The sequence below is a fragment of the Oryx dammah genome, unplaced genomic scaffold (assembly GCF_014754425.2).
Source record: "Oryx dammah isolate SB20612 unplaced genomic scaffold, SCBI_Odam_1.1 HiC_scaffold_2, whole genome shotgun sequence".
Classification (NCBI taxonomy): domain Eukaryota; kingdom Metazoa; phylum Chordata; class Mammalia; order Artiodactyla; family Bovidae; genus Oryx; species Oryx dammah.
The window spans coordinates 8,705,859-8,733,015 of NW_024070186.1; the positions used below are offsets into that span (position 1 = coordinate 8,705,859).

Consider the following 27,157-nt stretch of genomic DNA (forward strand, 5'->3'; position numbering starts at 1 on the left):
AAGAATTGATGCGTTTGAACTGTGGTGTTGGAGAAGACTCTTGAGAGTCCCTTGGACTGTAAGGAGATCCAACCAGTCCATTCTGAAGGAGATCAACCCTGGGATTTCTTTGGAAGGAATGATGCTAAAGCTGAAACTCCAGTACTTTGGCCACCTCATGCGAAGAGTTGACTCATTGGAAAAGACTCGGATGCTGGGAGGGATTGGGGGCAGGAGGAGAAGGGGACGACCAAGGATGTGATGGCTGGATGGCATCATGGACTCAATGAACATGAGTCTGAGTGAACTCCGGGAGATGGTGATGGATGGGAGGCCTGGCATACTGTGATTCATGGGGTTGCAAAGAGTCGGACACGACTGAGCGACTGAACTGAACCATTCCCTTGAACCACAAGGAGATCCAACCAGCCCATCCTAAAGGAGATCAGTCCTGAGTGTTCACTGAAAGGACTGATGTTGAAGCTGAAATTCCAATACTTTGGCCACCTGATGCGAAGAGCTGACTCATCTGAAGACCTTGATGCTGGAAAGAATGAAGGTGGGAGAAGGGGATGACAGAGGATGAGAAGGGTGGATGGCATCACTGACTCGATTGACGTGAGTTTGAGTGAATTCTGGGAGTTGGTGATGGACAGGGAGGTCTGGCATGCTGCAGCCCATGGGGTCGCAAAGAGTCAGACATGACTGAGTGACTGAACTGATCCCATTCTCGATGCCAAGTGAGCCTGAGCTGTCAAGGGAGGCCGAGGAGCTGGTGGTGGGCTCCTCACGGGCAGGGGACTGCCCTCTGTCCTCACTCCCATCACTCAGGAGCAGCCTGAGCCCAGGGGATGCCCACTGGATGCATCAGAGGTGAGCTGAGAAGGGTGTCTTGCTCTTGGGAACGCCTAGAAAGCCTGAGCTGCCTCCTTCCTTCCTCGCCCCCTCCTTTGTTGTTTTTCCCGCCTTCCTGAGGGGCCTTCCCCACTGAAAGCTGCAACCCACCCTCCACTCAGCTCCCGTTAACGCCCCTCACCTCTTTTTCCCGTAAGTCACCTTCTTATATGCGCTGGCTCTATGGTTGGCCTCCCCCAAGCAGAACGTGAGCTGAGGGAGGGAGGGCAGAGCTTTGTCTGTTTTGTGCCCCAGTGTATCCACTGGGGTCTGCGTGCTGTGCTGTGCTTAGTCGCTGAGTCGTGTCCAACTCTTTGTGACCCCGTAGACTGTAGCCAGAGATTCTCCAGGCAAGTATACTGGAGTGGGTTGCCATGCCCTTCTCCAGGGGTTCTTCCCAACCCGGGGCTCGAACCCACGTCTCCCACATGGCAGGTGGATTCTTCACCAGCTGAGCTATCAGGGTATCTAGGTGTCCAATGAACAGATGAACCAAGTGAGCAGATGAGGACACGTGGATTACTTCCATAATCCACTCCCTCCTCCATATGTTGCTCTGTCTGGCCAGCAGGGGCTGAAGTTGGCATCCAAGGACACTCATGTCAAGCCTGACAGGGACGTGGACCCCTCAGGGAGAGGGGGACTGGGTGGGCAGCAGAGACTCCAAGCCAGGCAGTACCAGACTCCAGTACCAGCCCAGACTCTAGTACCAGGCCGGGTCAGTGCAGACAGCGCCCTCTAGTGCCCATGAGCGTTCATACCTAGGCAAGACCAGGTGTCTATTCAGTCGCGCCAACTCTTTGCAACCCCATGGACTGTCCATGGGATTCTCCAGGCCAGAATCCTGGAGTGGGCAGCCTTTCCCTTTTCCAGGGGATCTTCCCAACCCAGGGATTGAACCCAGGTCTCCCGCACTGCAGGCGGATTCTTTACCAGCGGAGCCACCAGGGAGGCCCTGGAGCCTATGACCCCCACACAGGAGGAGATGGGATCTGGTTTACCCTCCGCCCTTTAATTCTGGTTCTCATTTCTGCCCTCCTGCCTTTTCTCTGACCCTTCTCCCCTACCAAAGGAGGCATAGTCTTTAGAGCTGTGAAGAAACTCCCTCAGATGAAGTAGCTTGTCCGAAGTCCTGCCTCTCCCATACAGACTGACAGACAGACGCACAGACACACATCAGGGGAGAGGGAGCTGAGACTGCAATACAGCAAAAATAACCCAAAAGGGGAGATGCAGGAGTGCTGGGAGAGTCCAGCTGGGACAGGGGGCCAGGCCCGTTCATCCTGCACCCCTCACTCACCCCCAGGACTCAAGACCTGTGTTACTTAAATGGACACTGACCAATCATTTTAGTAAGAAAGGTCCATAACATCATGACAGTGCAGACAGGAGTGCTTTCAGCAAGGACAACAGTGGCTGGCAGGGGGCACAAATGGGTCAGAGGACTGGACATTGACTCGCCCTCCTGCTCCCTTCCTGCCTCTTCCCCACGGGGGGCCCTGGCCCTGGTGGGCGCCCTGGTCACCCAGGCCTGGTGTGATGAAGCCGTCACCTCTGCTGCCGGCTGCCCCACGGGCCTACAGGCCACTCCTCCCCAGACTCCAGGAAACTTGTTATCAAGTTCTCCCAGGCCTCTCTCCACCCAGCAGGCAGCCGGGATTCAGACACAAACCCCACCTGCCTACAGATCAGAATGGCACGCAGGTCGCTGCACTCAGCAGGGATACGCCCCCCCCCCCCCCCAGCAGCTCCCCCCGCCACCATCTGGGTGGAAGCGGGAGGCTTTAGATCAGGACGCGGGGGTGCCGCTGCTAGGGCTCTTATTGCTGTGTGTAACTTACAGTCAGGGCGGCAAACGGGTAATAACTGTGCCTATAAACACGCACCCTGCCTCCCCCTCCCCATTCCTGTTGTCGCCCCTCTGCTGGGGGTGGTCAGAGAAGCAGACCTGCTCACCGAGGCATGCGGGAACCACAGTGACTCACCTGCATGGGACCAACCCCTAGAAAAGATACGTCGCTCCAGCTGCAGGGTATTTTTATTTTTTGGCTGAGCTGCCTAGCACATGTGGTCTTAGTTCCCTGAATAGAGGTCGAACCTGTGCCCCGCCCCTGCACTGGAAGCAGGCCGGAGTCTTAGCCATCGGACCGCCAAGGAAGTCCCCAGCTGCAGGAAATTCAAGGCCATCTTTCCTCTGAAGAGCTGACGGCATCTCTCACATTGTTACCCTTTCGGTTTGGACAGAAGCACTGCTGTCCCTCAGTGATGGATCAGAAAAGCAACAGAAAGCTTTCGGTGCAGATGCATTTAACCGGCAGAGACTGCCTCCAGCAGAAGCTTCCCTCTCGACTTCTCAGTCCTGGCTGCGCCTCAGATGGCCAGAGGAGCCTTTAAGAATCCTGAGGTTCAGCCGGTGCCCCAGACCAAGGAGGCCAGACTTGGGCGGCAGGACCCGGCCCTCGATATCTGACAGCTCTTTGGGAGACCTCAAGGTGGAGAACCCCTGGTCAAAACAGCTGCTCTTTCACCTCTCAAAACGTCTTCATATTGGACGTGACCCACACCTGCGTTACTACAACTCTGCATCGATTCACCTGCAAGCTCTCTACGTTGTAAGTCACCCCCTTTGCCTCTGGAGAGGGAGGCGGGCTCTTTTTTCTTAATTGGGTTGTGGACAGAGCTTCCCAGGTGACTCAGCGGTGAAGAATCTGCCTGACGATGCAGGAGAGGCGGGTTGGGGAAGATCCCCTGGAGGAGGACACGCAACCCACTCCAGTATTCTTGCCTGGAGCATCCCATGGCCTGAGGAGGCTGGCGGGGGCTACAGTCCATGGGGTCGCAGAGAGTTGGACACAACTGAGCACACACACATGCACAGGCTGTGGATGAGGCAACAAAGAACCAAGTTCTTTCCAACTCTCTTGCTTGCTGCCGTCCTGAGCTGAGGAGGGTCGTTCTCCCACCCTCAGGGGCTCCCCGCTGGAGGCGGGATGTGCGGGTCCTGAACTTACCCTCTGGTCTGGCTCAGAAGGGGCAGGGGGTGCTGGTGCAGCCTCGCCTGGGGGCTTCATCGTGCCGGGGTGCCGGCACCAGGTGTCGCGGAAGCAGCTGTTAGCTCCGCTCAGCGTGACATAGCTGCACCAGTGTCCGGGGCTGTGCCAGTCACCACCTCTTGGTCACGTCGCCAGCGTCTCTTGTGCTAAGAGGAGTCTCCAAACATGTGATGCCCGCTGCAGGGACGGCACATCACATCTCAGCCCGCAAGGCCCATTTAACCCCAGGAGGGAAAGGACCACACCAGCAGCCCAGGTGCTAAGCGAGCAGAAACACAGGCCACCAAGGACAGGTACTTCTTTTGCTTTGAAAAATCAAGAAGGTAACCTATGTGTTAACCAAACTGCATATAAGGTAAAATCACAACCCTTCCTCCTCCCAAAAATAACATAAAAAAAAAGATTTTTAAAAGGAAATATGGTGAAATAGTAGCAAGGGTTTCCTTCCACTCCATTTTCCACCTCCAACCCCGTTTTTTCCCCCTAATTCACTCTAGTTTACTATCTTTCTACAAAGAGCATTATTACCTTTAAAATCTGAAAGCAAACATAACAAACTTCCAAAAGTTAATGAACTATTTAGAAGCTAAGTTGATCAACTAATCCAACACACTAAAACCCAATGGAATAAACCTTCTCAAAATGCTGGCTCCTCTAATTCCGGCTGTAGGGAGAGTCCACCATCAAGCGTCTGCATTTTCATACAAATATTCCGAGGCAGGAGTCACTCATTTTCACATCAGGGAACACTGAAAGTAAAAGGTGCTCAGTCGTATCCAAGTCTTTGCGACCCCACGGATGATACAGGGCTCCCATCTCAGAAACTCAAGAAAAAGAGAATGTAATCTATTAAGATGTTCACATCTCCGAGGGAAAAACGTATCCTAAATACAAGAGGCGACATATATCTGTGGAGAAGACCAGTCCACGTGTATCTTCCGTTAGAGAAATCCACTTCCGACGGATGGCGCTGCTCTCAGCTGCCTTCAGGCTCACCTCTCGCTGGCATCCAGGGGCCCCAGAGCTAGCCACCTTCAGGCACAGGACAGGTCTCATTGAGGGTCTGTGACTCGGGGTCCTTCTCCATGCTCACCAAGTCGGGGCCGCTTCAGTTCCGGGGGGCTGACCTGAGGGTCTGCAGGCGTCTCTGAGGCTTAAACACACACAAGCTTGGCGGGTGAGTGAAGATGTCTCTAAGTTAAGAGCTGAAGTTTACGAGATAAATTTCATGTCCAGACAAAGGAACTGGACTGCCTGGCCCGGTCCTTCGTGGATCTGAGGGGGAGATCTGACCCAGTGGTTTGCAGCCAGGGGTGGCTGTGCCCCTCGAGGGGCAGTGGGCAGAGTCTGGTGACACTGCAGAACGTCACGAGGAGGGGGAAGGGATGAGAGCGCCCAGGGGTGCTGCTACGCCGCCTGCATCCACAGGACAGCCCCACAGCGAGGACTGACGCCCACAGCACCAGCAGGGCCAAGCTGAGAGCCAGCTCTACACCATCTCCCCGCCTCAGGTTTAAACGACAAGCCTGGTAAGATGCATCCTTTTTTAAAGCCAGGTTTTATTTATTTTTATTTATATGACTGTGTGGGGTCTCAGTGGAGACACACAGGATCTAGTTCCCCAACCAGGGATTGAACCCAGGCCCCTGCATTGGGAGAGTGGCGTCTTAGCCACTGGACCACCAGGGAAGTCCCAAGATGCATCCTTGATTTCTCAGAAGTGACTTAAAGTCACGCGGTGCTCATTTCCAAAAGAGACAGTATTCTCATTAATTATATTAGACAGTGTTGCTTAAAAGTGAAAGTGTTAACTCACTCAGTCGTGTCTCTTTGTGACCCCATGGACTGCAGCCCACCAGGCTCCTCTGTCCACCGGATTTTCTGGGCAACAATACTGGAGTGGGTGGCCATTCCCTTCTCCAGGGGATCTTCCTGACCCAGGGATCAAACCTGGGTCTCCCGCATTGCAGGCAGATTCGTTACCAGCTGAGCCACCAGGGAAGCCCACAGCGTCACTCACCTGATGGAATTTCCTCTGTGGAAGGGCTGGAAGTTATAGGGATTGATGTGGAGTTCAGTGGAGAATCTGTCTTTAAGGGTATTAAGTTTATTCTCCTGGATTAAAAAGAGAAGTAAAAGGTCGTGAGCGTCACAGAGGTTGACTGTATATGGTACCAAGGTTCCAAGGAAACACAGGTATCAGGTGACCTCATGCGAGGTGCTGAATACTATGTCAATATGCCTCCTTACTTAGTAACTAAGGATCATGTACTCAGTTAAATCATCACATAAATAATAGTCAACCGGCCATTTAAAAACTTCAAAATCCATGCTTTGTTAATTTCCAGTGACACACTAACCACCCTGCTAGATGCTTCATATTAAGACTATCAGACGTGGCTTCCAGTATGGAAGCTCTAAGACACGGATGGTTCTTTTTAAAAAAAATTTACAGTCTCAATTCTCAACAGTTACTTTTTAAAAATTCTAACTGCAAGAAGCTCACAAGAAATTAAGGGAGGGGAACTTTAATATCAAAGACTTCAAACATCATCCTACTCCCCTCCGCCACCAGAAGTGAGGTGGACGGAGCTCTGAGCAAGAACAGGGCCCCTCGGACATCAGGAAACGCTTCTCTGGCTGCCGTGTGGGAGCTCACACAGTACAAGGCGGGGGGCTTTCAGCTCGTGCTGTTTTTCCAACTACAAGGATGAGTTCTTTCTGTGTCTGAGTGCTTACCGCGGTGTGGGCTTGCTCCAGGCCTGCAGGGTGTTCAAGGTGACCCTCCGGGATGGCTGGGCCTTGGCATTCTGACTGCTGGGCTGCAGGGGCTTCTCCTTGGGGGGCCCTGCTGGGGAGCCTCTGGCACCAAGAGCGGCCGCGGGGGTGTCCTTGGCCGCCGGGGGGGCCGGAGACTGTTTTGCCTGTGGGGGGGTGGCGGAGGGGCTGCTGGGGTCCTGGACTCTGCCGGTGGGGGTCCCCTCCCCTGGCCTGGGTCCTGGCGAAGACCCAGAGGGGGTCTGACCCTTGGTTTTCTTCGCTGTGTCGGGAGTTCGCATGCTCAGAACCGGCTTTTCTTTCAGGGGGATTCCAAGCTCATCTTTCTCGAATGTCACGAAGGAGCAATAACCATCCGTGGAAGAGATGGCCAGGAAAGCCCCATCGCTGGACCTTCGTTCCCAAAACAGAAGCAGAAGGGAGGAAGTTTACCGAACGCCGTTGGCCACTCTGGGCGCGCTCATCACCAGGCAGGAAAACGGAAGTGCGAGCACCATCCCCAGCTTTGTTTGAAGACAAGAGTCGTTGTGGGGAGGGGGCCCAGCTGAGAAAGGGCTTATGTGACCCCTTCCCTGACCCCTGCTCCACCCGCCTCGAGCTTCTCAGGGCCCTAGCATCTCTGCCTCGTCATGAACTCCACCAGGGAATCAAGGTGAGATGGCCTCCTCTCGCCCACCAAGATCAAAAGAGGACTAAAAGAAGATCAAGAGTTACAAAGAGCAAGAACCAGGTGGCGGGGTGGCGAGGCCCAGGCTGGGCCCCAGCAGGCAGGAGAGATGGAGGAAGGCGCCCAGGGTGCTGAGAACCCCAAGCAGGAAGGCCAGGGCGGTGACACCCCCAGACGGGCCCGCTTCCGGGGCCCCCTGTGTGTCTGGGCTTCCTTCCTCCTGGGGGCCTGGCAAGTCCCCAGACGACCAGGGAGCCCAGGTGTCTTCCCCTCGGTTTATGAGAATGAGAAGAATCCACAGGGCGATCCGTGTGGCATCAATACCCACCAAGGTGACCACCAGAAGCAGTATTATAGCAAGTGAGACACAGCTTTCCTTTTAACGTTAATACTATTTTTCAAAAAAAAAAAGCTGGTCAGAGCCAACCAAGCCAACTACAGGGCTACCCCAGGGGAGGGTACGCGTCCTCACTGTCCACTCACCAGGAAATATCACTCAGGGTGTGGTAATGGATGTTGGACACGTAGCCGAATGGGAACAGCTGCTGGGTGTCGTACAGAAGCACCGAGTCCTCGGAAGCCACGGCGAACACCAGGCGGTACGGCAGGCTTACCAGCTCCATGCCCGGTTCTGGTGATGGGTGAACACAGGGGCAGAGAAGGTCAAACAAGCCAAGCTCTCAGAGCAAACACATCTCCGCCCCACCCCCATCAAGCCCCGCCCCTGGGGACGTAAGTGACATAATTTCACAAAAGACTGGTTTGCTGTATGCCTTACAGAATTGATGTCTTACTTTATATTTATCAGAATCCAGGGCTTCCCAGGTGGCTCAGATAGTAACCAATCTGCCTGCAGTATGGGAGACTGGGGTTTGATCTCTGGGTCAGGAAGATCCCCTGGAGAAGGAAATGGCAACCCACTCCAGTATTCTTGCCTGGAGAACCCCATGGACAGAGGAGCCTGGCTGGCTACAGTCCATGGGGTCACAAAGAGTTGGACGTGACTGAGCGACTAACACACGCGAGAATCAAGGAGAACCATGCATGAACCAATGAGGACACCATGTTCTGATCTGAGACTCACGGGCACCTGAGATCTGAAAAGAAGGGAAGGAAGATGTGTGGATGAGGCAAGTCACCCTGGGGTCAGCGCCTGACGAGGAAAAGTCAGGGTCACATAGAAACGCCTTATCAAGGGATGTTTTCATGCTGTCTGCGCTGTGCTAAGTTGCTCAGTCGTGGCCGACTTTTTGCGACCCCCTGGACTGTAGCCTGCCAGACTGCTCTGTCCGTGGGGATTCTCCAGGCAAGAATACTGGAGTGGGTTCCCATTTCCTATTCCAGGGGATCTTCCCAACCCAGGGATTGAACTCAGGTCTCCAGCATTGCAGGCGGATTCTTTACCAGCTGAGCCACCAGGGAAGCCCAGGAATACTGGAGTGGGTGGCCTATCCCTTCTCCAGAGGATCTTTCCGACCCAAGAATTGAACTGAGATGTCCTGCGTTGCAGGCAGATTCTTTACCAGCTGAGCTAGCAGGAAAGTCACTCACGTAGAGGTTTAGAAAGTTGAAAACAGCTTCTGCATCTAGCCTTGGAGGAACAGGGACCAACTGACCCTTCCCCTGAAAGAAGTAAAATACCTGGCAGAACACTGAAACCAGGGTCCGGGGGACACTGCCCACGAGCCCATGAAGGCAGCAATCTCACAGAGATGGGAAGCAAGAGGCCCGAGCCCCGCCACCGCCCCTGCCTTCTGCCTGGAGCTTCCAGGCCCCGCAAAGGTGGAGGAAACCCAGGCAGCGCCCAGCAGACACCCCGAGCTGGGAACCAAGAGGCTTGGTGAAGCGTGCGGCGGCGGGGCAGAGAGAGAGCTGTGGGGGCCTCCCGAGTGTTCAGCCGACGCTGGCAGTACACGCATGTGAGAAAACTACGGGAAAGGAAGAGCCATCCCTAAGGAGGCCAGCAATCAGACAGACAGGCAATCCACAGGGTGGGAGGGAGCACCTGCAACTGATGCTACGGACAAGGGCTTCATTTCCAAAATACACAAACAGCTCATGCAACTCAACAACAACAGCAAAACAACCCTGTCCAAAAATGGCCAGGAGACCTAAAAAGACATTTCTGCAAAGACGACATACAGATGGCCCATATGAAAAGATGCTCAACATCACTGATTACTAGAGAAATGCAAATCTAAACTACAGCGAGGCACCACCTCACACTGGTCAGAGCGGCCATTATTAAAAAGTCTACAGACAACAAATGCTGGAGCCAGGAAGCACAGCCAAACTTAAAAAAAAAAAAAGAATGAAAATACATCTGTATCCACTAAGGTAAAATCCCCACAATGTCTAATAAAAAATTATCAGGCACGCCAAGAAGCAGAAAAATATCCATAATGAGGAGAAAAAAGTCAATTGAAACCAACCCTTTGTACACAAAGCCATTAAAAGAGTTGTTTTAAAAACTGTAGTCCACGTGTTCTAGAAGCAAGAGGAAAGCAGATATGCATAAGGAAGAGTCAACCTGAACTCTGGAGATGAAAACCACACTGTCACAGGAATGCACTGGACGGCACCAAGGGCAGGCGACAGAGAAGAAAAGGTGCGTGAACTCAAAATACGGCTGCAGAAACCATTCAAAATCAAACACTGGCGGGCGGGGGGCGGAGCTGGGGGAGCCGAGTGAACAGAGCCTCAGCAAACCGTGGGGGCTTCAAGCAGCCAGACACACGTGTGGCTGGAGCCTCTGAAGAAGGGGGAGAGAGAGGGGGACAGCACAAAGTCTCTGAGGAAGTAACTGGCCAAGTTCCCCATATCTGGGGCTTTCCTGGAGGTCTAGTGCCTAAGATTCTGTGCTCCCAACACAGGCGGCCTGGGGTTCAATCCCTGGTCAGGGAACTAGCTCCCTCGTGCCGAAACTAAAGATCCCGCACCCACAACTAAGACTGGGTAAAGTTGCTCAGCCGTGTCCGACTCTTTGTGACCCCATGGATGGTAACCTATCAGGCTCCTCCGTCCATGGGATTCTCCAGGCAAGAACACTGGAGTGGGTTGCCATTTCCTTCCCCAGGGGATCTTCCCGATCGAGGGATCAAACCCAGGTCTCCTGCATTGCAGGCAGATGCTTTACCATCTGAGTCACCAGGGAAGCCGCTGATCAGGTACAACAAAATAAATAAATATATATATTTTTAAAAGCTCCTCTAATTTGATAGAAACTATAAACTTGTAGATTTAAGCCAGTCAATGAACCCCAAGCACAGGAAACACAAAGAAAACTGCGGCAGGCACACTGTGATAGGACTATATAAAGCCACCGACAAACAGAAAAATCTTAAAAGCAGCCAGTGGAGGGAAAACAGTTACACAGAAATCCAGTTCATTTATCAGTTTTACTGCACAGGAAACTGATGATGAATGATAGTTGACCAAGCAGCAGAGAGACAAAGCTGCTACTTTCATTCCTTTACAGTTGCTTGTAGCAAAAGAAAGAGTGTATTCTAGACAATGCGTAGGCTGACACGTATTTTGATAACGTCAGTCTTTGCTCTTAAGACTGGTCAAACGGAACTAACCCCCATACTCACCTCTTCCCTCCCCGCCCCGGTCACTTAACACATCTGTTTCTGGCACCGGCCTCAGCTCGAAGTAGACGGGGCAGCAGCGGACAGCGAGCGTCGCCTTCGCGGGACACGGGAGGTGGGCGATGGGCCTGGAAGATGAATTGAGGTTTTGCAAAAAGGCACCGTCACTTAACAAAAGCAAAAAAAAAAAGAAGGGGTAAACGTTTCATTTATTTATTTAATTGCCTACCTTTTAAGATTTTTCCTGGAGAAAACATAAGTCGTGTTCGTTACATTTTCACCGGATTCCACGCACCCAGCTGGAGAAGCAGGTGAGGAAGGCAAGGCCTGTGTTATTATCAGACTGTTCACCAACAGAGACGCAAGAGCTTCAGTTCTGGTTTATATAAGATTCCCCAGAAAGATTATTTCCCGGACAATGTTTGATGACGGAGGACAAATGCAAACATTTCGTCCCTGTCTGGGCTCAACCCTTACTGCGGTTCTAGCCACCTGTCACCCCACCCTGAGTGTCACCTCCCAAAGGGCTCAGCCGCCTGGGAGCCCCTACCAGGCCTGGGCAGGAAGAACAGAAAGCAGGGATCCTGGCTTCAGCAACCTCTGCCTGGGAATCCAGCCAATCCCTGTGGTGAAGCGCTGTGATCAGACCCTCGGCTTGCTGTCCACCACCCCCTCCCCCCGATTCTGACCTCAGGTGCCACCCAAAGGCTAAGACTTGGGCTTCTTCAATCTGCCTGATGGCACTCTGAGGCTGCCAGGAGACCAGCCCTCTGCTGACATCTCCTGCCCCTGCAGAAGCTGCCTTTGCCCTGGGGAGCAGTCCACACAGCAGCTCACCACAGGCTATACTCAAAACCAGGTCAGACCCTGTTGGAGAATGCCAGTCACACACAGCTACTCTTGGGAACATCTCCCTGTTTTATACTAACATTTCCACACACCTACACAACCACACAGTCTTCCACATGACCATTCCATACCCCAGGGCAGGGCAGCAGACAGAGCCAGTGTCTCCCTACCCTCTCCCGCTCACCCATCCTTCCATCCCCAAATAATCCATCTTAACAAACCATTGGGTCATTGCTAATTTCCTCCATGCTCACATACTCATCACAACCAGTTATAACTCAACTGCAGGTACATTATACAGTGGCTTTTTAAAATCTGTTTTACAAAATGGGATATTATTCACACTTGTGCTCATTACCTGCATGGCACCAATGGATCCTCTCTTTAGTAGCTGCCTACTGTGCACTACTACTGTGCATATGAAAATACCGCAATTTATCCTAAGTGAGTACTGCTTTTTTTTTTTAACAACTACAAACCTTGTTTGCAATAAACACGCTTGGACATATACCCTATGTACTGTTTTCATTTCTTAATGAAGTGAATCTCAGATGACTCAGCAAAGCAGATGCACTGATCGGTTACCAGACTGCTTTCCAGAAAGACTCTGATAATCCATACTCCCTCCAGCAATAGCCATACCCACACCCTTCAGCCATAGGTATTTTCAGTTTTTCAGTGTGAAGTGAATAGAGCCATACCTAACTTACATCAAGGTAACTGGCACTGCCTTGACTGTTGTTGGGTTTCTGAACGTTCTCCTGTGTGTGCTGATATCATGCGAAGATCTGCTTTTCTACAAACTGCCTTTTGTTTTCTTTTTTTTTTTTTATTTATTTTTAATTTTTACTTTACAATTCTGTATTGGTTTTGGCATAGATTGACATGAATCCTACAAACTGCCTTTTGTATTTGGCTCTCATTTCTCTCTTCCAGATTTTTTCCCTTTGTTTTTTTTTTTGTTCTTCTTGCCAATTGGAAGAGCGCTCACAGACGATATCATTTAGCACTTTCTTTCCTGTTCCATGAACATTATTTTCCAGCTCCATCATATGACTACTGTTTCTGTCTACTGCATTTCTTGCCTGTAGGCAAGCTCTACATTCTATAGCCAAGTAGGTCTGTCATTTAAGAGCTTCTGGGTCTCCAGTCTTTTGCTTGGTCTTCTCCAGTCCTAGAAAGGCCTTCTAGATTTTCTTCTAAGAGTTTTACATTTTCACTTTTGATATTTAAGTATGGAGTTCACCTGAGATTTATTTTTATACATAAGCTAGGAGTCCAATTTCATTTCCTTCCATACATCTGGACATTCCAGCATTCTTCACTCACTCACCCCTTCTTCCCACTGAAATACCCTCAGGTTACCTACTAAATTTCCTTTTATCCCAAGATCTATTTCTGGATTCTGCTCTGGTCCACTGATCTATATGCTTATTCCTATACCGATACGGGCACAGAGGAGCCTGGTGGGCTGGTCCATAGGGTGGCAGAGTCGGACACGACTGAAGTGACTGAGCACCCATACCAATACCATACTATCTGGTAACAGTTATTGTTGTTCAGTCACTCAGTTCTGTCCAACTCTTTGTGACCCTACGGACAGCAGCACACCAGAATTCCCTGTTGTTCTTCAATATCTCCCTGAGTTTGCTCAAACTCATGTCCATTGAGTTGGTGATGCCACCCAACCATCTCATTCTCTATCATCCCCTTCTCCTCCTGCCTTCAATCTTCCCCAAGATCAGGGTCTTTTCCAATGAGTCGGTTCTTTGCATCAGGTGGCCAAAGTATTGGAACTGCAGCTTCCGCATCAGTCCTTCCATTGAATATTCAGGATTGATTTCCTTTAGGATTGACTGGTTTGATCCCCTTGCAGTCCAAGGGACTCTCAAGTGTCTTCTCCAACACCACAGTTGAAAAGCATCAAGTCTTAAGCACTCAGCTTTCTTTATGGTCCAACTCTCACATCCATATGTGACTACTGGTAAAAACCATAGCTTTGACTAGACAGACCTTTGCCGGCAAAATACTATCTCTGCTTTTTAATGTGCTGTCTAGGTTGGTCATAGCTTTTCTTCCAAGGAGTAAGTGTCTTTTAATTTCCTGGCTGCAGTGATCATTCACAGTGATTTTGGAGCCCAGAAAAATAAAGTCTGTCACTGTTTCCATTGTTTCCCCAACTATTTGCCATGAAGTGATAGAACCGGATGCCATGATTTTCATTTTTTAAATGTTGAGTTTTAAGCCAGCTTTCTCACTCTTCTCTTTCACCTTCATCAAGAAGCTCTTTAGTTTCTCTTCGCTTTCTGCCATAGGCTGGTGTGATCTGCATCTCTGAGGTTATTGATATTTCTCCTGGCAATCTTGATTCCAGCTTGAACTTCATCCAGCCCAGCATTTCACATGATGTACTCTGCATATAAGTTAAATAAGCAAGGTGACAATATACAGCCTTGACGTACTCCTTTCCCAATTTGGAACCAGTCCATTGTTCTATGTCTGGTTCTAACTGTTGCTTCTTGACCTGCATGACAGGTTTTGTAGGAGGCAGGTAAGGTGGTCTGGTATTCCCATCTCTTTAAGAATATTCCAGTTTGTTGTGATCCACACAGTCAAAGGCTTTGGCGTAGTCAGTGAAGCAGATGTTTTTCTGGAATCCTTTTGCCTTTTCTGTGATCCAGTGGATGTTGGAAATTTGATCTCTGGTTCCTTTGCCTTTTCTAAATCCAACTTGAACATCTGGAATTTCTTGTTTCACGTATTGTTGAAGCCTAGCTTGGATAACTGTGAGCATTACTTTGCTAGGGTGTGAAATGAGTGCAACTGTATGGTAGTCTGAATATTCTTTGGCATTGTCCTCATTTGGGATTGGAATGAAAACTGACCTTTTACAGTCCTGTGGCCAATGCTGAGTTTTCCAAATTTGCTGGCATACTGAGTGTAGCACTTTCACAGCATCATCTTTTAGGATTTGAAATAGCTCAACTGGAATTCCATCACCTCCACTAGCTTTGTTCATAGGGATGCTTCCTAAGGCCCACCTGACTTCACATTCCAGGATGTCTGGCTCTAGGTGAGTGATCACACCACTGTGGTTATCTGGGTCATGAAGATCTTTTTTTGTATAGTTCTTCTGTGTATTTTTGCCACCTCTTCTTAATATCTTCTGCTTCTGTTACATCCATACCGTTTCTGTCTATTGTACCCTTGTTTGTGTGAAATGTTTCCTTGGTATCTCTGATTTTCTTAAAAAGATCTCTAGTTTTTCCCATTCTGTTGTTTTCTCTATTTCTTTGCATTGTTCACTGAGGAAGGCTTTCTTATTTCTCCTTGCTATTCTTGGGAACTCTTCAGATGGGTATATTTTTCAGCATTCAAATGGATATATCTTTCCTTTTCTCCTTTGCCTTTCACTTCTCTTCTTTTCTCAACTACTTGTAAGTCTTCCTCAGACAAACATTTTGCCTTTTTGCATTTCTTTTTCTTGGTGATGGTTTTGATCACCACCTCTTGTACAATGTTACAAACCTCCATCCATAGTTCTTCAGGCACTATATCATATCTAATCCCTTGAATCTATTTCTTACTTCCACTGTATAATCGTAAGGGATGGGATTTAGGTCATACCTGAATGGCCCAGTGGTTTTCCCTACTTTTTTCATTTTAAGTCTGACTTTGACAATAAGGAGTTCATGATCTGAGTGACAGTCAGCTTCCAGTCTTGTTTTTGCTGACTGTATAGAGCTTCTCCATCTTCGGCTGCAAAGAATATAATCCATCTGATTTCAGTATTAACCATCTGGTGATGCCCATGTTTACAGTGTTTTCTTGTATTGATGGGAAGAGAGTGTTTGCTATGACCAGTGCATTCTCTTGGCAAAACCCCGTTAGCCTTTGTCCTGCTTCATTTTGTATCCCAAGATCAAACTTGCCTGTCTCCAGGTGTCTCTCGACTTCCTACTTTTGCATTCCAGTCCCCTATGATGAAAAGCACATCTTTGTTTGCACTATAAAATCTCTGACATTCAGACAAAGAGATGCCTGCTCAAGTGTTATTCTTCTTTCATATGTGCTACATGCTCAGTCATGTTTGACTCTGTGACCCCACAGACTGTAACCTGCCAGGCTCCTCTGTGCATGGAATTTTCCAGGCAAGAATACTGGAGTGGGTTGCCATTTCCTTCTCCAGGGGATCTTCTGGACTCCCTGGATGAGAGGACTCCCAGGAATGAACCTGCATCTCCTGCATTGCAGGTGGATTCTTTACCACTGAGCCACATGGGAAGCTGGTTGCATTATTCTTTGCATTTACTCTACTAAACAAACCTGAGATGTCATCCAATTAAAAAAACAGAAAACCAAAAGAAACAACCAAAAAACCCTTAAATGGGATCCTTAAGGGAACCCTTAAATGGAAAACAATGAGTATGTTAATTTTTAGAACACAAAATATCTATTTGTTCAGAACTTGTTTCATAACCATCAATAAGACCTTCTAGTCTTCTTCATCAAGGCTCTGTGCCTTATTAAATTTTTTCCTATGTAGTCCCATGTCTTCTGGACTTTGTACTATTATGAATGGAACAACTGTCCTTTTCACATTTCTAAGTACTTATTCTAGTGTAGCAGATAAAGAATTTATGTACTTTTACAATATTTAGCCACCTTATCAAATTCTTTTTTGATTCTGATAGTATTTTTTTTTAATCTCTTCTATTTTCTAGAAACATAACCCTATCATGTTTTCTTTCTTCTGTTCCAATCTCTGTCATTGCATTTCCTGCATTTATTAACACCACTGAGAATCATTAACAGTGACAGCAGCTACCCATCGGGTATCTGATTTGAACTGAAAATGTATTTAGAGCTGCCATTAAGAAAAAGGATTTGATACTGAGTTTAGTTAAGTAACTTTTAATTTACTTAAGCAATTATTTGCTCTTGGTCCTGGGACCACCCCCAAGCCAATGTCATTCCCACATGTTCTCTGTTGTCCTTTTACAGTCTAATCCACACGTCTGTGTGATTCACACACTCCTGGGGGGCCCCACCCAGCCTGGCTGGAACACGTAGTGGCAAACCTGACCTGCGTCCTCCTGTTTGGTGGGGCCCTGGTTCACATCACTGAATCACACACAGGATGGTGCCCGAGCAGCGGAGAGCAGGGGTCTCTGAGACCACGCTGGCCATAGCACTGTCCTCGCTGATTCTGCTAGGCTCACCCTCTCGCCCTCCTGCAGACAATGAGCCTGACACGTCCTCGCTGATTCTGCTGACCTGTCAGACTTGACCACTATACACCCACAAGTTATTCCAACCTGACTTGTTTGTGCCTAGACCCTGTCACAACAGGATGCTTCATTACTCAGAATAAACATGATAAGGGCACTTTCTCGTTAGTTTTAAAACTATGACCTCGGTATATATGTCTAGAGAAAAGGAATTTGTTAAAAAAATTTTTTAAATTGAATTTATCTAAGAGAATACATTTATCACTCTAATCTAGTGCCTCACAAACTTGTCTGTGTCTTAATACCACTGGGGATCTTTCTGAAATTCCAAAACCCAGACCACACACTCCAAACCGGTTAAAATACAATCTCTAGCGGGGTGGGACCCAAGTACCAGGACTTTCGGAAGCTCCCTGGAGGTTTTGGAAGGGCTTTCCAGGTGGCGCTAGTGGTAAAGAACCCATCTGCCAATGGAGGAGACCTAAGAGATGTGGGTTCAATCCCTGGGTTGGGAAGATCCCTTGGAGGGCATGGCAACCCACTCCAGTATTCTTGCCTGGAGAATCCTGTGGACAGAGGGGTCTGGCAGGCTACAGTCCATGGGGTTGCAAAGAGTCAGACACAACTGAAGCGTGTGTGGACGGGTTGGGACCACTGCTTTCATCAGAATTCCCTGAGCTGCAAAAAGCATCCCAGAATGAGAAGCCCAAACCCCAGCACTGCTGCCCTCTTGCCCTCAAATCCAAAGCTTCGTGAAACACACCTGGTGTGAGGAGCAAAGATCCATCAGGAGTGAAACTCAGTCTACGGAAGAACGACTTCATGCTGTCGTCGTGGAACATCCGGTAACTTCTCACCTGTAGCACACGAAGTTTACATGTTATCCTGAATCTTTGCATTCACAATAAAGGCTTACCAGTTCCTACCTCTTCACTACATACTGTCATCTATTACTGACATAATAATAGGTATGAAATTAAACACATTACAAATCAAATAATCACATAGGACTGCAAAGGCCATCAGTCTTGAACTCATCTCCCATTGTTGGTAAGGAAAGCTCTGTGTGTGTGTGTGTGTGTGTGAAAGCTGTGTGTGTGTGTGTGTGAATCTACGTGTTTGAAAGTGAAAGTGTAAAGCTGTTCAATTGTGTCTGACTCTGTGACCCGCCAGGCTCTTCTGTCCCTGGGATTCCCCAGGCAAGAATACTGGAGTGGGTCTATGTGTTTGTGTGGTTCAACAATTATTAAACGCATATACGTCTGTAAGAACACACCATGCTGTGAGCAGTGCTTTGCTTGGGAAATGAGACTGGGAAAAGGCAGGAAGTTAACTAGGAGCCCTTTTGTTTGTTATCTGTGTGTATATATTCAGAATTTCCCACCAAATGAACCCTTTTTAAAAAGAAAACAGTAACCCCATCATCTTCCCAGACAACACTGCTTGAACACCTATGTGGACCAGTTTTTGCTGCCAGGCACCTGACACTTTAGAAGCACTAAGCATTTAATCCTCCAGACCCAGGCCAGCCCGCAGCCCACTCTGCCTTATTAACCTGCTGCCCAGGACTGCTTTGCAGTCCTCCCTCCTTTGCTCCAGTAACCACCTTGCTCCCTTTCAGCTCCTCGCCTGCCTTAGTATTCAGTCATCTGACATCTCGAGGACCAGGGTGCTACCTTTATTTGCTGCTTCTTCCCAAAGATCAGAACCCTTCCCATTCCTCGGTACCAGCCCAGTGGCCCACGTTGCCCCTCTACCTGCCTGGAAGGTGCTGGACCCACCTGTCCTCCTGTTGCCTAGGGCTGGGATGTTCCTGGTCAGTGGTTCCTGACCCTCACTGCACCTCAGACCTCGGGGCCCTGGCTGCCTCCAGCCACGTGAAACACATCTCTGAGGGTGAGGCCCAGGCACCTGTACTTTTACATGCTGCCCAGGTGACTCCATAGCTCATGCAGGACTGGAAACCACTGAGATTCACCACCTACTCTTCCCCTGGCCCCCAGAGGTCCCCACTCGCACTCAGGTCAGCCCAGTACCCCCACACTGAGACTCAGCAGTCTGAGAGGAAGTCACACCGCACTTCAGGTGTCGGGGCCTGGCCGCCAGGGGCTTAGCTGCAAGATACAGAGGCCCTCATGACTTCCTGGGTCCCAACTTAAGCACAGGTGGGATGGAATGTCAATCCTGTACCTCTCCTTCGGCCCCCACTCCAGACAGCATCTTTGAGACGTTAAAAGCCACACGTTTCTTCTGAGTGCTGTACACCCTCAGGATCCTAAACAAAGAAGACAAGTCTGACCTATCTCTTCTAGTAAGTAAACCAGAACTAAAGACTGCTTCAACAACTTGCGGCCTGCAAAACCACCGACCAAAGACTTTCACATTTAACTGAATGACACGGGCAAATATTAACAACTGAAAGGCTACCGCTAATGAAGGGGGGAAATACGCCGTAATTTCACTTTTTTATGGAATGTTTCAACTTGTCAAGGGAGATGAACTTCGGGTCTTGGACGTGTGGCCCACTGGCCATCTGTACAACTGTTGTGAAGTTGATTTTGTGTGGAAGGGTCTTGGCCTCAGGGATTTGCAAGAATAAGGAAAACACTAGTAGGTAAACTGGTTGTTGGTAATTCATATTATTCCCCAAGCTGATCAGACTGTTTCACTCCTGAGCGTTGAATAAAACACATACACCAGGGGATTACCCTGGCAGTCCAGTGGTTATAACTTGGCCCTTCCACTGCAGAGGGCATGGGTTCAATCCCTGGTTGGGGAACTAAGATCCCACATGTCACTGGGGCAAAGCCAAAGAATTCCCCCACATATACCAGAAAATAAATGACATCTGGAATGTTATAGGAGATTCTACAAAAAATAAACACTAATTCTTCCTTAGTGTTTTCATTCCAGGGTTATCTGAAATCCAGTTTGTTATACTTAAAAGTAGCTGTATGTGCTTAGTTACTCAGTTGTGTCTGACTCTGAGACCCCATCAGGCTCCTCTGTCCATGGAATTCTCCAGGCAAGAACACTGGAGTGGGTTGCCATTTCCTACCCCAGGGGATCTTCCCGACCCAGAGATTGAACCCGAGTTTCCTGTACTGCAGGCAGATTCTTAACCATTGGAGTCACCAGGGGAGGCACTTCTCAATTATGGTAGTAATAAACCTAACAAAAGACTTCATGGCTGTATATGTGCTATACTAAAAATGTCATTATGTACTTTTTTTCTAGTGATAATTTTCAATCTAAAACAAATCTGCAAATGGCTAGAGCAGGACCATTATAAATCTGAGAAGCAAAGCTGAAGAGACTTGAAAAAGGACTATTATGACAGGTGAGCGATATGATTGGTACCTCTGTGTTTTTGTTTTTGTTTTTTTAAATTTGGCTACACCAGGTCTTTTTTGCAGCATGTAGGATCTAGTTCCCTGACCAGAAATTGAACCCAGGTCCCCTGCAGTGGGAGCACAGAGTCTTAACTACTGGACCACCAGGGAAATCCTCCTGGCTTTTTTAAAAATTCTTTGTTCCAAGAACACAATTAAATTACTGTATTTAATTATACCAGTAAATACAGCAACAGGACCTCCTTGAAACAAGGAGGAAAATAAGACAAAATATCTTTTCAAATTAATTTAAATGGAGTTGTTAAAATCACTGTAGCAGTAAACACTAATCAAAAAAAATGAAATAAATATCCAACCTTACCACTAGGTATCTCTTCTTCCCTAAGTCATATTTATAAAAGACTTTTTATTTAAAAAAGTTCAGATGTAACTCAGAGCTATTTCTGCATTCATTCACCCATTCAATAAAGATTTATTAAGTACTAACTTTGTGTAAGGCTCTTGTCCTAATCCTTCTCCAATTTCTTACTCTGTTTTAAGAATGCTGCTGCTGCTAAGTCTCTTCAATCATGCCTGACTCTGTGCGACCCCAGAGACGGCAGCCTACCAGGCTCCCCCGTCCCTGGGATTCTCCAGGCAAGAACACTGGAGTGGGTTGCCATTTCTTTCTCCAATGCATGAAAGGTGAAAGTGAAGATGCCCAGTTGTATCCGATTCTTAGCGACCCCATGGACTGCAGCCCACCAGGCTCCTCCGTCCATGGGATTCTCCAAGCAAGAGTGCCGGAGTGGGTTGCCATTGCCTTCTCTAGTTTTAAGAATAACAGTAAAATAAAATGCTTTCTATGAAATCAGGAACAAAAGAATCAAAGCTAGATTGTGGTTTACATTGGTTAAGCTGTAATAAAAATATCTCTGAAGAAAATTTCAAGCCAACAGAGGTGAGGACAACTCGTCAAATACTAACTTACCTGTCACAGCTCAGGGTAGCAACATATTGACCCAAAGGATCCCAAGTTACTCCTTGTACGTAACTTTTATGTTCGTTAAAAATTGAGATCTTCTGGCCTATGGATAAAGCATACAACACACTACTAAAACCCACTAATGCACAAATGGTACAAACTACAATTTAAGTATTATTCCTTTGCTGTTCCATCATTCAGCAGCGGGTGATTGAGCCTCTACCAAACCCCAAGTCAGGCTCTGGGGTCAAAGATAACCACGCGGTACCCCCTCCCAGGGAGCTCAGAGCTCCCAGTGGCAGCTATGCACACACAGTCCCCTTGGAGAGCAAGCTGGACAGAAAGGATACGAGTGGCAGGGGCAGGGGGAGCGGAGAACAGACCACCACCGGGCACGCACACTGACACCATGGGGAGGACGAGGGGCAGCCAAGAAAGCAGGGGGTGAGGGTGGAGAAGGTGTGAGCTCAGAGTTCAGGTCTCCAGGTCAGGCAGGACATAGGGGGCCAGTGGGGAGAGAAGGCAGCGTTCTGAGCAAACCCACAGGGTGAAAGCCAGCTTGGTGTTCAGGGAAATGACAGGCAGCTGAGACTGCTGGTGTGTGTGATACCCTCGTGTGCAAGAGAAAGATTCTGGGAGCTCACAGTGCAGCTTGGCGCAACACTGAGCTGGGAAGTGACCTGCATGTCAAGGATGAAGCCGAGGGTTGAAGAGAGCACACACAGGAAGTGTCACTAGTTGGCAGGGGACAGGAGACCGGGTGAGAGCCAAGGGCCTGCCCCAGAGCAAGGCAGGCCCGGACGGGAAAGGGCTTTGGGGGAGAAACATGGAGGATAAAACCAGTCACACACAAAGACGACCTGGAAGAAGCGAGGAGGGAGTTAGGAAGCCTTGGCCAGTCTTTGAGAAATAAAACCCTCTTCTGGAGGGAGCACTCTATATCTGGTCACTCACTCTGGCGACCTCCTCGCCTCTCACTCACTCGACCTTCTGCCGGGGGCACCCGCTCCCCACACCCACCACTGCCCCCTAAAACTGCAGGCCCCAAGGTCACCAGGGACCTTCGTGTGCACACCACAGATGTCAGACTAACTGTGTCCCCCTCCCCTTCAGGGGCTCTTCTCTGGGAGTCTGCTGGGATTAAGGTGGCTGGGGATGAAGAAGCGGCTTCAGGAGATCTTTGGAGGTTTGTGGGGGAGGCTGCTGGGGAAACAGGGGTGGGATTGGACCTCATAAGCGAAAGGGGCAGGGACCTTGGGACCAGCCACCCGCCCCCGAAGGCTACTGGGGACGCATCTGCAGGGGCTCAGGGTGCAGCGTGCAGGTCTGTGACCAGCTGTGCTCAGCTTGGGACCAGGACCACAGCCGATCCTGGGCTGGCGTTTGTCTTGGTGGGGCAGGTGGATGAAGACAGTCTGTGTTCGTACATGATCCCCTTGGGAAACAAGCTGGACAGGGAGAATACAAGAGGCTGGAGGGGCCGACAGACCAGGAAGCAGAGGGCTCAGTGGACCGTGGGGCTCCTAGAAGGAAATGAGCAAGAAGCGGACGTGCTGAGGGACCAGGCGGAGATGTGTTGATGGGGGGCAGGCCGCCTGGCCCGCGAGGTCCCTGTCAGAGCTGTTGGAGGACAGGCCTTCAGAGACAGATGCCCAGCTCTGGGACAGTGGACAGCAGACAGGACAAGTGTGGACCAAGTGGGCATTCTTCTTCAAGGGCCATCTTGAAGATGATGACTTCAACTCTGGAGTCAAAATCACTGCAGATGGTAACTGCTGCCATGAAATTAAAAGACACTTGCTCCTTGGAAGAAAAGTTATGACAAACCTAGACAGCATATTAAAAAGCAGAGACATTACTTTGCCAACAAAGGTGCACCTAGTCAAAGCTATGGTTTTTCCAGTGATCATGTATGGATGTGAGAGTTGGACTATAAAGAAAGCTAAGCACCGAAGAATTGATGCTTTTGAGCTGTGGTGTTGGAGAAGACTCTTGCGAGTCCCTTAGACTGCAAGGAGATCCAACCAGTCCATCCTAAAGGAGATCAATCCTGAATATTCATTGGAAGTACTGATGCTGAAGCTGAAACCCCAATACTTTGGCACCTGATGTGAAGAACTGACTTATCTGAAAAGACCCTGATGCTGGGAAAGATTGAAGGTGGGAGGAAAAAGGGACAACAGAGGATGAGATGGTTAGATGGCCTTCACTGGCTCAATTGACATGAGTTTGAGTAAAGTGGGAGTTGGTGATGGATAGGGAGGCCCGGTCTGCTGCAGTCCATGGGGTCACAAAGAGTAGGACAGAACTGAGCAACTGAACTGAACTGAAGGTGATGGGCAGGAGATGGCATCACAGCATGTGCAAATCCACAAATACAAAAACTTACTGACTCTGAATAACCTTGCCCATGTTACACATTTAAAACAAAGGCTTACAATAAAGTCTCGATTTCCACACTCCTTAAAAACTGCTCCTCCCCCTGCCCCCTTCTCTGCTGTCCCAGGATCAGCATGCCACGTGCTAGTAAGTAAAATCAGGTTGCTCTACTGCTCAAAGCCCTTTGGCAGCTCACAATCACACCTAGGATACAACCTGAGACCCGACTCGGGTGGCCGGGCCCACCACCACTCTCCAGCCTGGGGTCCTTCTTACCCCTCCTGCTCCTGCAACCCTCGATTTCCTGTTGCCTGGACACAACAAGCTGTTTTGGCCACAGGGTCTCTGCACCTGCTGTTCCCACAGGCAGGAACACCGTTCCCCAAAACAATGCACACAGTCTTCATTCCCCAACTTCATTGCAGTCTCTTTTCAAACTCCACGTGTTCAGAGAAGCCTTTTTGATCACCCGACCACTTGCTGACCCCCTCGGCGCGCCATCACTTCCTAACATCAGATGGACGGTTGCGCACTTACTCACATCCTGCTAGAACACGACCATCATATTTGGGTATTTTCCAGCACCTGCAAGAGTGCCCAGCGGGGTGGCAGCGTTCAAGGTCATTACAACTGGTTTCAGAGGTGCTGGATGGAGTGTCTGCAGACACCAAAATATCAAGGTTTGGGAAAAAGAAGATGAGGATGCTAGTCACACCGTCTTCCCCTCAGCCGAAATGTTGGGGACTGATTAGAAAGAGTGTGACACAGAGGAGGCAAGAGAAGCTGCTTCAGGGAACAGCATGGAACTATTAACACAAGAGAGGCTTTTGCAGTGTGGATGGAAATTGGGCGGATGCAGCGCTGAGACCGCAGAGGATGCCAACAGCCACAGCCTGACCCCTGACCTGGGTATCTGGGCTGGTGGAGAATGACCAGATAAAGGAGAGGAGAGGAAGAGGTTTGGGAGGAAACACCAAGCTTGACTGCAGGATTGCGGCAGGGAAAAGTGGTTAGGCATTGGCCACCACTGCTATTTTCAAACTGTAGTTAACTTCTCACGTGTTTACCTCCCACCTCCTCCCACACCCCTCCAAAACAGGTTCTTTCAAAGCAGTGGGCTATCCTTTGCTTTATTTGATGTCCTGAAATGTAAACCTGACCATGAAGTGAAGTGAACTGAAAGTCCCTCAGTTGTGTCCGATTCTTTGCGACCTCAAAGACTATACAGTCCATGGAATTCTCCAGGCCTGAATACTGGGGTGGGTAGCCTTTCCCTTCTCCACGGGGTCTTCCTACCCCAGGGATCGAACCCAGGTCTCCCACATTGTGGGTGGATTCTTTACCAGCTGAGCCACCAGGGAAACCTGATCACACCTACCGCTATATCGAGCAGGAAATGCCCCACTAATAAGGATGACTTGATAACCTTCCAAGATCCTCAGGTCTGCGAAGGCTGGGATCAGCCCTGTCCCTCCCCACCGCTCCCCCGTCATGTCTGCACTCCCAGGCGTGTGGTGTCTACCTTGCTTTGGCATCAGCAACTCATGACTCATAACACCACTGCTAAACCTCATACATTCCAACTGCATCCCTGGCATACGGGAATAATCCCTAAGTTGTCCAGCTAAACTTCTGTTTCAGTTCGCTAAAGAAACTCTTCTGAAGGGTTTCATGGTTTGGCTTTTCAGCCACTTGGAATAGCGCTCCCCTAATAATGGGCTTTCCTGGTGGCTCAGAAAGCAAAGACCCTGCCTGCAACGCAGAAGACCTGGTTCCAGCCCTAGGTCGGGAAGATCCCCTGGAGGAGGAAATGGCAACCCACTTCAGTACTCTTGCCTGGGAAATTCCATAGGCAGAGGAGCCTAGCGGGCTATAGTACACGGGGTCGCAGAGAATCGGACATGACTGAACAACTAACACTTGCACTTTTCCCCCGACAATAGCAAAAACACATCAGCTACCTTTACTAACGTCCCACATGATGGCCGTATTGTCCACAGAGGCAGACGCCATTAAATTCCCGTCAGTTGCCCAGCAAATATCATACACGTCTTCTAAGTGGCCCCTAGAACCCAAAGAGGAAAAAGAAAAGAAAAAGAAATTCTTGTCTTGAGGAGAGGAAAAAAAAAACAAATGTCAAAAATTTAAAGGCAAACTCAGGGCCCACGCAATGGGATTGTAGAATTCCCACTAGAGCTACATTAGCTATACAGCTATATTAGCTGTAGCTATAAACTGCTACATTCAAGGATATTTGTATCTTTAAAATTGATTCAAGTTTACTAAAGAAAATTTTATAAGAGAAACTAGGAAACCCTATTTTAATGGCTTTTAATGGAAAATACATTTTAATCCATATTTTTATCTTTTTAAGCCAGGGGTCCCCAATCCCTGGACTGTACCAGCCTGTGGCCTGTTAGGAACTGGGCTAGCTGGCAGGAGGCTAGGAGGAGGCAGGAGGAGCTTCCTGTGTATTTACAGCCACTCCCCGGCGATCACATTACTGCCTGAGCTCCGCCTCCTCTCCGGTCAGCAGTAGCTCGGATTCTCACAGGGCTGTGAGCCCTGCGGTGAACGGTGCTTGAGAGGGACCCAGGTGGCAGGCTCCTTGTGAGAATTTAATGCCTGATGATCTGAGGTGGAGCTGAGGCCATTATGTGAGCTCTGGGGGGTGGCTCAGGGAGGAGGACCTCGGGAGACCATGATGAATCAACTGCCTGCACACTCTATCACTGAGCAGCAAGTGACAACTGTGTAATTATTTCATTATATAATGTAATAATAATAACAACAGAAATAAGGTGCACAAAAAATGTAATGTACTTGAATCAGCCAGAAATCACCCCTCACCCCCAGTCTGTGGAAAAACTGTCTTCCACGAAACCTGTCCCTGGTGCCACAAATATTGGGGGGCCGCTGTTTTAAACTATGCCTACATTACTGTCTTGCACAAGTAAAAGTTTTAAGTGAGATATGAAAGTCTAAATGCCTATCAGCTGAATGCATTCAGGTCCTAAAGCTAACCCCTCTGCAGGTCCCTCCCAAGGTTACCTCAGGGTTTTTACGACAGTCCAATTCTCCTTGTTCAGCTGAGCCTCATCCTCGTCCTGAAAAGCAACCTGTTCCGGCTCCTTGTTATCATTCACCTTCCAGAGCAGAATGACAGCATCTGCAGAGTGAGTCGATTAAACGCAAATCACACTTTCCTGTGTGGCTTCTTCACTTCTGGATTTTTAGGACATTAAACAATATCTACAGACACTATGGCCATGAGGATTTACCTCTAAGAATTTGGACAGGAATAGCAAGTTTCCCTTCTGAACAAAAGCTTTCTACTAATTTACTGTGTTCTTAAATTGTTTTTTTCAGTATCAGATATTTTGAGCTCTATAATGGAAATTTGCGGGGTTTTTTGGGGGG

The 27,157-nt window shown here is 48.9% G+C and overlaps 1 protein-coding gene across 1 annotated transcript; it reads right to left on the bottom strand.

Annotated features, from left to right (window-relative positions):
* Positions 1–4,312: 4,312 nt before the first annotated feature.
* On the bottom strand, positions 4,313–26,901 carry CHAF1B (chromatin assembly factor 1 subunit B). Its single transcript, XM_040264218.1, has 11 exons — positions 26,789–26,901; positions 25,699–25,802; positions 21,365–21,461; positions 19,232–19,316; positions 17,805–17,898; positions 11,191–11,260; positions 11,003–11,089; positions 7,855–8,007; positions 6,666–7,097; positions 5,947–6,041; positions 4,313–5,079 (listed from the first exon to the last, which is right to left on the bottom strand). Exons 2-11 carry the CDS (start codon positions 25,748–25,750, stop codon positions 4,979–4,981), a joined length of 1,266 nt encoding a protein of 421 aa, XP_040120152.1. The 5' UTR covers positions 25,751–25,802; positions 26,789–26,901; the 3' UTR covers positions 4,313–4,978.
* Between the last annotated feature and the right edge of the window lie 256 nt (positions 26,902–27,157).